Consider the following 11,319-nt stretch of genomic DNA (forward strand, 5'->3'; position numbering starts at 1 on the left):
TGTAGCTGCAAAGGAGTCTGGGAAAGTGAGTACCTGGCGGTTCTCATCTTTTTTCATGGTAGGTAGTGCCTGCCATCATGGAAGAGGAGAGGGGAGTAGCTGCTGGGGAGCGATTCACAAACCTGCCACACTTTCTTCCCTCAAAGTATATTTACTGAGCATCCAACCTGGGACAGACAGATCCTCTACTTCAACCAGAGCAGCTTCTCTTTTATTTCATATATTAGTCTCCTCTGTCTCTCATCACACTTGCAAAAATTTTGTCTATTTTATTGTCATTTTCGAAAAATCACTTTAGGTTTTATTGACAACTCTACATTTCGTCCACTTTTGCTTTTATTGTTCTCAATTTCTTACATTTTTTCTTTGATTTATTTTGTGGACTTTTTCTAGTTTCTTGAGTGGAAAGCTTATTTGCTTCACTTTGAAGCTCTTTTATTGCTTACAATGCAGTTAAGCATTTAAGGCTATCATTCCCTCTCCAAGCATGGCTTTGGCCATGTCCCACAGATTTCTATATATAGTTTTTTCACTGCCATTTGATTCTAGTTGATAGTTTGCATTTTAATGGCCTCTAAACATTATTTAAATTTAAAATTTTTCAGGAGGAAAAGCTGTAGATTTTAAACTGATATCTAATTTAATTTAATTTATTTATTTTTTAAAATATATCTTTATTGATTTTAGAGAGAGGAAAGGAGAGGGGGCGAGAGAGATAGAAACATCAATGATGAGAGAGTCATCATTGATTGGCTGCGAGCCCGCAACCCGGGCATGTGCCCTGACCAGGAATCGAACGGCGATCTCCTGGATCCTAGGTCGATGCTCAACTGCTGAGCCATACCCGGCCAGGCCTGATATCTACTTTTATAGTATTGCTATTTTAATAATATATTGACCTACCATGTAAGCTTGCATTTGAAGAAAGAGCTCTGAGGCTAATAAAATGGCTGGGAAAACTCTAGTCTACCTTAAGTCCACACCCTGGACAAACTGAGGATCTAGTGAATCCATGGCAAATGTGAGGTTATGACCCAGATTTTATAACTCATTCTGGGGGGCTTTTACCACCCACCATCCCAACTCAACATGGCCATCCTCAGAAAGGCTGTCTTGAAAGTTTCTGCAAAATTCCTCTATTAGGCCTTTTCATTCCTACCCAAACCTCTCTTTCTAACCCATCACCATTTCTGACCAACACCAAGAGCCTCTCTCTAGTGGGCATCTGGCTGGGTGGAGCCTGCGGCTCAAACCCTGCTGGTGAGAGGAGTTAAAACACACACTCCCTCTGGCTCCCACTCCCCTGATCTCTAATTCTCACCCGGCCCCATTTGCATTCACTTATTCACTGGGCCTTTGTGTGGCTCGAGGAGGAGGGAGATGTTTTTAGGGTTGTGCAGGTGATGTTCTAGAGTGACACTGGGTGGGTAGGGGGCCCCACGACATGGAGGACACAAAGGGGGCATCTAGTTAAATGGATGAGGGCCAGAAGGCGCTGGAACTCCTCTTGAAAAATTTGGTCATTGCGTGTCCTGCACACAAGCCGCTTTCCTTCAGGGCCTGGGTGATGGACTGAAGTTCAGCACAGGGGGGAGGGCCATGTCCTACAGCACCCAGCTCTGTTTGGTGTCCAAGGGAGGGGTAGTCTTTGGCCCACTGGGAGACAGGACCCTCAGATCTAACCTGGGGAGACGTGGGAAGGGCCTGAGGTCCTGACCTTAAGCAGTGGGGGTTGCAGCCCTGTGATTTGGGCACCCCTGTGCACACACGCCCCCAGAGAATAACCTTGGGTGGGAACGGAAGCAAGTGGGCTGCCAGGGAATGGCAGGGTTGGCGATGGTGGAAGGAGAGGCTGACACGCGCTTGTGTTAACCAGGACGTTTATGGCCTCCGTGGCTCTCCGACAGCTCAGTGAAGGAGCAGGGCCCTGTCGGCTCTAACTCTACTGTGGAAGCGGAACAGAGGGCCGAGGCCACGGTGATCTTCGCTCGGGGAGGCGGGGGACGGCACGGAGAGCTCTTCTCGCTGGAGGTGTCCAGGGCCACACCGCTACTCCAGGGCTGTGGGGGAGGATGGGGCAGAGGGGCAGAGGAGGCCATCAGGGAGGTAGAGGGCCAGGCCCCCAGTGCCCCCACCCCCCCTGCTCCTCTGCCCGCCCCCAGCCTCCCGGCGGCCCCACCCGCCCCACGCTCAGCCTGTGCCAGGTTCAGGTTCAGGAAGGTGGCGTTGGTCCTCGTGCGAGGGAGAGAGGTTGACTGTGAGAAGAGAGACAGGTGAAAGGGAATCCAGGGCCTTCATCGGGGGTGGCCGGCTGTCATTGGACAGCATTCTCCCCCCAGTATTGACCCAGAAAACCAGGGGTTGAGGAGGGAGTAGATGAAGGAGGGGGTCTAGGGGTGCCTGCCAGGGACTGGGTCCCTGATCTTGGAAGCTTCAAGTCTGAGAGAGCAAGACACTCACCCTGACTCAGGGACATGGCTTCTGAGAGTGTCTGGTCTGATGGGGGAGGCAAGATTCCAGTCGGGGGAATGACCCACTTCACAGCCTCTGAGAGTTCCTGGTCTAATGAGTGAAACCTGGCCCTGCTTCTGGGACATGGCCTCTCAGATCTCTGGAGATGCTTAGTCTGATGGGGAAGACATTATCCCTGACTCTGGGAGCTCCCAGTCTGATGGAGGAGACATGGTCCCTGACTCTCTGGGAGCTCCCAGTCTGATGGAGGAGACATGGTCCCTGACTCTCTGGGAGCTCCCAGTCTGATGGAGGAGACATGGTCCCTGACTCTCTGGGAGCTCCCAGTCTGATGGAGGAGACATGGTCCCTGACTCTGGGAGCTCCCAGTCTGATGGGGGAGACATGGTCCCTGACTCTGGGAGCTCCCAGTCTGATGGAGGAGACATGGTCCCTGACTCTGGGAGCTCCCAGTCTGATGGAGGAGACATGGTCCCTGACTCTGGGAGCTCCCAGTCTGATGGAGGAGACATGGTCCCTGACTCTCTGGGAGCTCCCAGTCTGATGGGGGAGACATGGTCCCTGACTCTCTGGGAGCTCCCAGTCTGATGGGGGAGACATGGTCCCTGACTCTGGGAGCTCCCAGTCTGATGGAGGAGACATGGTCCCTGACTCTGGGAGCTCCCAGTCTGATGGAGGAGACATGGTCCCTGACTCTGGGAGCTCCCAGTCTGATGGAGGAGACATGGTCCCTGACTCTGGGAGCTCCCAGTCTGATGGAGGAGACATGGTCCCTGACTCTGGGAGCTCCCAGTCTGAAGGGGGAGACATGATCCCTGACTCTGGTGAGAAAGATATGGTCCTCAACATTTGGGAATTCCCAGTCTGATGGAGGAGAAATGGTTCCTGATTTCTGGGAACTCCCAGTCTGATGGGGAGACACGGTCCCCAACACTTGGGAGCTCCCAGTCAGATGGAGGAGACATTGTCAGTCTGATTGGGAGTCGTAGTCTCCAACATCTGGGAATTCCCAGTCTGATAGAGGAGACACAATTTCCACCACCTAGAAACCTCCATCATAACGGGGTAGGTTATCCCTATTGCGAGATAAATTCCACCCTCTGCTGGTAGAAATTCTGCCCTTATTCATACTGTAATGCAAAGGTTGAGACATGATCCCCATTGCCTAGGAGAGTCTGAAGAGGGAGGCATGATCCACCCTGACTCTATACTTCTAGTCTGATGGAGGAAGTAAACAATAGGGTGGTAGAAGCAATATCTTCTGTGTTTCAGGGTCCACTCGTCTGTGGGGAAAGGATGACCAGCCCTCAGGCTACGTCCCCTTCTTAAAACTTCCAGCCTGGTGTCCCTCTTGCATGAGAGAAGGCACAGATGTCCCCTTTAGTAGCCCTTAGTCTGAGAGAGGAGACCTATGGACCCCTGACTAGGTCATCAGCCTGACAGAAGAGGCAGAAGAGCTCATTTGGGAACCCCAAGTCAGATGGAGGAGGCCAGGTCCCTTCTTGCAGTCTGGTGGGAAGGCATGCGCATCCTTGATCTATGTTTCCCAGCCCTATGGAAGAATCAAAGCGCCCTTTCGGGAGCCCCCTATGGAGAGGGGCCCTCCAACCCTCGACCCTCGCGCACACTCACGGGCCACCTGCAGCTCCAGTTCCAGCGTCTCAGTCTTGCCCTGCAGTGTCACAGTCTTGAGTGTGTAGCGCCCGGCGTCCGTGAGGTTCAGCTTCTGCACCAGCAGCGAGCAGTTGGGGAAGCCCACCTCCCGGCCTGTGTGCGCGGGGCCTGCGATCCAGTTCCCCGACGGCAGTTGGCTGAGCAGCCGGTTGGGCTCAGAGGCAGGCCCGCGGTACCAGGCATAGACCAGCAGGTCCTTGGGGTAGCCCTGTACCGTCAGTGTCACGTCCTGGCCCTCCGTCGGCTTGGTGGGCACGGGCACGATAGCCATGGCGACTACGGCCGCTGGGGAGAGAGTGAGGGGACACGGGCTCAGCTGGGCCTGCACTGGGTAGAGTGTCCCCTTCCCGCCCCAGCTGGCTGATCTATGCCTCCCCCAGCTGGCTGGCGCTCCCTCATGCAGGGCTCTGGGAAGGAGACAGAGGAAGGAGGTGACTTGTGTGGCAGTGGAGGGTTTTGTGTCTGGACAATGCCTGCCAGGGATCGAGTCTTCCCCCATCAGACTGGGAGGCCCCCGGGGGTGGGGGCCATCTCTCTCCCATTAGACTAAAAATTTCCAGCCTTTGGGGGATATTTCTCCCATGAAAGTGCAAGACCCTAGAGAATCGGGTCATGTCTCCTCCATCAGATTGGAAATTCCCAAAATATAGGGGCCATGTCTCCCCTATACGATTGGAAATTCAAAATATGGGGGACCGTGTCTCCCCCATTAGATTGGAAATTCTAAAATATGGGGGCCGTGTCTCCCCCATCAGATAGTTGGGATTTGTGCACCCCGGGTTGTGTCTTTTCTGTCAGAATGTGGGGGCTATAGTCTCCCATCAGGCTGAAAGATTCCAGAAGGTCGGAGGCCATGTCTCCTCCATCAGATTGGAAATTTTAGATGATCGGGTTAGGTCTTTCCAATCAGGCTGAGAACCCCAGAAGTTGGATTGGGGCATCATACTAGAAATTCCTAGAAAGTGGGAGGCCTATACTCCCCCATCAGATTGGGAGTACCCCAAAGGCGGGAACTGTGTCTCCCCCATCAGACTAGGAATTCTAAAAAATTAAATAAATAAAAAGGCCATGTCTCCTCAAGACCATGTCTCCTCCATCAGAATAGAAAATCCCCCAAGTGTGGACTATGTCTCCTCCATCTGATTGGAAACTCATTGAGGGTGGGTGTCAGTCAGGTCTCCTCCATCACTGCTTGAAAGTCCATTGCCTCTTCTCTCTGACTAGCAGCTCCTTGAGTGAGGAGGCCATGCTTCCCTGTTCGGGACCATCTCTTTAAGGGCAGAGACCATGTATCCTCCATCAGATCAGCAGCTGCCCCAGTTGGGGGAAGGGCGATGTCTCCTTTTCCTCTGTCTCTTTCCTGGCACCTGCCACAGGGTTTCTGGCAGTTTAGGAGGCCGTTTGGGGCACTGTACCCACTCCCTGCACATACCTGCACACCTGGGATACCCCCCGCAGGCAGGGCTTGGGGGCAGCACCTGAGGTCATCTGGCCCACCCCCCACCCCCACCCCGTCTCCTGCCAAGACCAGCTGCCTGGGCCCAGGTGGGGCAGGAGGTACACTTACCTCTGGGGATGTCATTTCTGCTTTGGGTGAAAGGGGATCCACCCTTTGGATGAGACCCAGCCTGTTAGTAGGAGGGAGGGGAGAGGGTGGGAGGGGAGGACTGTTCCCACTGTCCCAGGGGGATGGTGGCCCCTTGGAAAGGAACCAAGGCGGAATTAATCAGACCCTAATGTTCAAAGCCACCATCCCCAGGGGATGAGAAAAGGTCCCCTGAGGTTCCTGATGGCTCTGAAAACACCAGCTGTGTCTGCACTACCCCCAGCCCCCAGGTCGTTTGAGGATAAGATAATGCCTCTCAGCTGTGTTTTTCCATTTGCCAGCAACTGACTGTGATTTTCCGAGTGTGTGCGCGTGTGTGTGTGTGTGTGTGCGCGTGCACACACCGTCATCTGGGCCAGATAACTGGGCAATCTACCTGGCCACCCAGAAATTCAGCTGCCTATGTGGCAGGGAGTGGGGGACAAGCCGAGGTGGACAGCGATGGGGAGGGCCTTGCCGTTGAAGAACCAAGCCCCTTAGCAGCTGGCGACTGAATTAAGACTGGGGCACCCGCACGAAGGGACATCTGGAGGCTTTCCCACTCTGCCGCCGGGCAGTGTGGGACCTGTGGCCCGTTTCTCGCTTGGCCACCCTTCAAGGAAGAGATTCAGATTTGTCGTTTGTCTTCCAGGCGACAGGATGAACTGTCTCCTTTTGTCGCCTGGGTGAAGAGGGGTCCACCTGACACGCCGCCTCGTTGCTTGGCCAACCAAAGGGCTGAGACTTTCTCCCTTTCCCATCACGAGCTGGGTAAATGGTGGCCTGACTCTTGGTGGCGCAGCCAGACCTTTACAGGCCACTGGGCCTCCGCGGGGAGGGGCGGCGGCCAGGCTGGGCGACTCACCGGTGAGCTTGACCACCACCGAGGCCGATCCGGAGAGCAGGGTCTTGGCGTTCTTAGCGATGCACGTGTAGGTGCCCTCCTGGGCCGCCGACATGCTGCTGATGTTGAGGTGGTCTTGGTCATTCCTCAGGGCCCGCCCGTTGAAGGCCCACAGGTACTCGGGCTCTGGGCAGGACCGGGACACACACCACAGGGTGAGGGACGCGTTGAAGTCCACTTTGATGGTGCAGCCCGTGCGGGGGATGGAATCCTGGACGATGGCCACACGCTCCGGGCCGACTGTGGGGGCAGGAGTGAGAGAGACGGGGCAGTAGAGGGAGGGGGGGGAGAGCTGGGCACCCCTGGCTGGCTCTCCACCAGGCTGGGCCCCCGGGAATATTGGGGCCACATGGCTCTCCAACCCGCTCTAGGATCTCGAGCCACTTTCCCTCTCAGGGGCTCTCAGGGTCTCTGCTGTAAAAAGAGGTGTGGAGCCAGACTAAATTTCAAGATATTTTTGAAATCGATGGCTCCATTAAGAAATAAAGAAGTCCAAGCGATCAGTTTCTGACAAGCCATTGTAAAAGACTAGAATGCCAAGGCCCCAAGAGTGGTGTTTCAGGTTCCTGGGTTGTGAGAGTCTAGAAATCTAGGTTTCTAAGATTCTAGGACTGGGTGGCTCTACGATTTTAGAATCAGGTTCTAAGATTCTAAGAATCTCCGCTTCTAGAATTACCAGGATCCTGAGTCTAGAATCCAGTGCGTGGCTGCAGCCTGTAGGTTCTAAGATTTTCTGCATCACCGGCCCCCCGAGTACCTCAGTGGTTTCTTTTCCGGACTCCACAGCCCCTGGCAGCGGTTTTATTTTCTCTCCCTCCCCAGCCCCCATTCGCTTCCCGCCTCCCTTTCAGAAACCGGTCGCTGTGCTGTCCCTTCCCTGCAGGTACTGCTACAAACTGGAGGATCGGGCCATTTCAAAAGTGTCGTTAGTCCTTAGGAGATGGGCCAAGGACATTTTAAGAGGGTTCCCTGGTTCCTAACCGCAGGACACCTGCTGACACACCGTATGCCCTTGGGCGCCTGTCTTGGCCTCAGTTTCCCCACCTACGAGGTTTGGGCCCTGGGTATCTCTGGCGGGGCCAGGAGGACTCACAGTACACGGTCAGGTTGATGGGCTCGCTGCGGCTGACACTGACCGGGTTCCAGACCTCACACTGGTAGACTCCGGCCTCCTCCCTGCGGATGCCATGCCGGGTGAGCACCCGGCCGTCAGGGGACAGGCCCAGGCGGAGGGCGATGGGCAGAGCCTCGCCATTGAAGAACCATCGGACCTCTGCGGGGCTGGGGCTGCTGCAGAGCAGGCGCAGGGTGTCGCGGCGCTCCACCAGCTCCGTGCTGTTGGCTATGACCACGGGCGGGGCCAGGATCTCTGTGGGGCAAGAGACAGAGGGGGAGGGCGCCGGGCACCGCCTGCTCCCAGGGTCTCCCCCTTCCCAGGCGAGGGGCATGGCTGGATCCTGGTGGTGCCCCTGTGACCCCAGCCAGAGTGACAAAGAATGGGATAAAAGGCAGGTCTAATTCTGGAAGCCATCCTGGAGGAGGTGAGTATTTTTTAAATGTTGTTTTAGGTCTTTTTTATGGTTTTTAAATTTTGTAGAATTTTCTTTTTTTTTTTAGAAGAGGGATTGGAAAGGAGGTAGGAAGGCTTGGCTGAGGAAGAGGAGGTCTGGGGGGTGTCTCACCATAGACCCGCAAGTGTCCGTAGCCCACCTCCGTCTGAAGCTGCCTGTTGAGAGTCTGAAGGATGTAGGTGCCCGAGTGCCCAAGCAGGGCGCCCTGAATGTCCAGGCTGCCGTCGGGGCGCACAACCTCCCGCCCCGTGTGGGCCGGGCCAGGGGTCTCATCGCCTGTGCTCACGATGTAGCTGGCCACCAGGTAAGCCAGGCTGAGCGTGGGCCCCGCATACCAGCTGTAGGCAAGCAGCTCCCCCGAAAGCCCGTGGACAGCCAGTGTGACGTTGTCCCCTTCGGCTGGCTGGTCAGGCTCGGGGGTGATAGAGATCTCGGCCCCTGTGCTCAGGAACACAGCTGAGGAAAGGAGCCAGAGGGGTGGGATGAGGCAGGCCTGGCTGGTCCCTCCATTTGATGGAGGAGATGTGGGATCCTGCCATATGTGTCCCTGCATGCAGTAAGTGCTCAATAAATACTAGCCAGGTGCAGAGTCTCAGTCCTGGGCAGGGGTGTGTGTTCTGAGAATTGAATCTGACGGGTTGTGCTGAGGATCTAGCCTAAGGCTTTGCCAAGGACATAGCACACGCTCAGCCTGTGGGACCTTGAGATTTCAGGGGACACAGTGGGTTTCCCTGTTGCGAGGGTCACCAAACTGAGTCTTACAGGATCGGGCTGGCTCATCCAACCTTGGCCCCGACTCCCAGTCCAGTGCTATTCCTTTGCCTCCCCATAATTAGTCTACTCCACCCCTTTTCTTCTCAACCCCACAGCTAAGCTCCAAACCCGACCAGCTGGTCAGGGCTGCTTGGGTTTGAACTGCGTTTCCCTGGAATGGGTCGCCGAGGCAGTTCTCATGAAAGTATGCACACGCTGGCCTGGCTTCGGGGAATTTCCAGGCATGGCGAGGAGCGAGGGCTCAGGGGCTCTGCCACTTTCTCGCTGTGTGACCCCAGGCAGTGACTTCACTTCTCTGAGCCTCAGGTTCCTTGTCTAGGAAGTGGGGGCCCCGGGTGGGTCTCCTCCAGAGGGTGGCTGTTAACACACAGAAAGCTTTCAGAACAGCTCCAGGTGCGTAGGATGCACAGAAATGCTGCTTAAGGTGACCTTTAAATGACCCTGTGAGGCCCATTTCATAGATGAGGAAACTGAGACCAAGAAGGGGAAGGCAACTGTCCAAAGCCACGTCCTCAGGGAGGGGCAGAGCTGCTGGTTAGAACTCACCCTACTTCAGCTTCCAGACCTCGGCCAGGGTTTGTCACGTGAATAAAGGAGTAACAGTGGCTGCCTCGCCCAAACTCATGCTCTGGTCTTAGAAATCTCCCAAGTCCACCCTGCCTACCTCTCTGGGTGGCTGTCCCCGGCCCGGCCCATGCTGGTGCCTCTTGGAAGAGCAGACTGTGCCTGTGTGGAGCAGAGCTGCCCTCCCTACACAGCATGCTGGACCTCTGCTCACACCTTCCCTCTCCCGCGGGGGAGCCCCTCCCTCCCTGAGGCCATAGGGGCTGAGATTCTGGGGGGCACCCTTCTCGCTCACCGCTGAGGAGGAGCCAGTTGCACCCGGTCAGCACCATCTTTCGCCCCAAACCTGGCTCTTGGAGACAGTGGCGTTGGCGGCCCAAGGCTCCGAGGCCCTTCCTGGTTGGGGCTTGGCTCCGTCTGGCGCAGGACCTGGGAGGGTTCGGCGATTTGGAGCTGGGGGAGATCACCTGAATTTGGAGGGATCGAGTCACCAAGGATCTGGGGCCCTGTTTGGGTACCAGAGCAGGCGTGGCAGGCACGGGCCAGGGGCCACGACCTGGCCAGGCCTCCTGGGGCACTGCCTAACCTTCTTTGTGCCCAGGGCCCGGGTTTGGTACCAGGAGAAGAACCAGGTCGCCAGGTGTGTGTGTGTGGCGGGGGGGTGACGGGGGAAGATTTTAGGGCAGTTCTTACCCACAGCCCAGGCCCTGGCCTCTCTGTTGAGCTTAGGGGTCGCTGAGGAACAAAACCAAGAAACAGAGGCTGCTGTTTTCCCAGCCTCACAGCTGTGGGTGACTTCAGCTGTCATCGCAGTGGGTGTCCTGTGAGGTGGGCACTGTGAGAACCTCCATTCATTTACAGGTGGGGAAACTGAGGCACCGGGCAGGGGCTCTGACTTGCCTAAGTTCCTGCACGGAGAGGGGATTTGAACCCTGCTCTGTTTCAAAGCCACACAGAAGGACAGAAAGCTGGGTGGCTGCATACAGTCTTCGGGGCTGCGTGCCTCGGCCTCCTGCGCAGGACCGAGCCATGCTGGCGCTGACCCTGCTCGGGGCCGTTGCGAGCAGCCAGCAAGACGCTACACGCCAGGAGTTAGCCAGCGCCTGGCAGAGGTGGGCCCCGAAGGCGAGGTCTGGTGGGTGTTACTGCTACTGAAAGTGCGGGCCTGGACCTGATGCCACTGTCCCCTCCCTCCATGATTCTGGGCAAGGTGTAGAACCCACTGGGCCTCAGTTTCCTCATCCGTAAAATGGGAAGGATGACAGCGCCTCTCTCTTGGGGCTGTTGTGAGAATTAAATGAGTAAAATGTGTGTGAAGTGCTTACAATGGTGCCCGGCTCGGAGCAAACGCTTAGTAAACGGCCCAGCTCATTCATTTATTCAGCAAACATTGAGCATCTCCTGCCTGCCAGGCACTGTCCTAGGTGCTGCTAGATATAGTCCCTGCCCCCGTGGGTTCATTCGTGGGGTAAACAAAGAAACGTAAAATCTATTCCACATCGAGTGGAGATAAGTGACGTTTAGAAAAATGAAGCCAGGGAAGGGGTTTGTAGTTGTTTTTTTTGTTGTTGTTTGTTTGTTTTTTGGGTTTGTAGTTTTTGAACTGGGGGCAAGGGAGGGTGTCTCTGGGAAGGTGATGTTGGGCAGAGGCCACAGGGATGGAGGGTGGGGGAATGGGCAAGGTGCGGACCTAAGGGAAGAGCATTCCTGACAAACCTGCTATTATCCGTGTCTTGTGGCTTCTGGGTCCTGGTCCCTCCAGGCCCCAGCGTCCT

General features: G+C 55.7%; 1 protein-coding gene across 1 annotated transcript; it reads right to left on the bottom strand.

Moving 5' to 3' along the window:
- Positions 1-2,049: 2,049 nt before the first annotated feature.
- On the bottom strand, positions 2,050-9,876 carry CEACAM16 (CEA cell adhesion molecule 16, tectorial membrane component; the record flags this gene model as incomplete). The annotated part of the gene is made up of 6 exons (XM_081119035.1): positions 2,050-2,060; positions 4,105-4,431; positions 6,597-6,875; positions 7,729-8,004; positions 8,318-8,662; positions 9,840-9,876. The coding sequence occupies 6 exons, from the start codon at positions 9,874-9,876 to the stop codon at positions 2,050-2,052; spliced, it is 1,275 nt and encodes a 424-aa protein (XP_080975161.1).
- Between the last annotated feature and the right edge of the window lie 1,443 nt (positions 9,877-11,319).

Source organism: Miniopterus schreibersii (genome assembly GCF_964146895.1).
Source record: "Miniopterus schreibersii genome assembly, chromosome: 18".
NCBI classification, from domain to species: domain Eukaryota; kingdom Metazoa; phylum Chordata; class Mammalia; order Chiroptera; family Miniopteridae; genus Miniopterus; species Miniopterus schreibersii.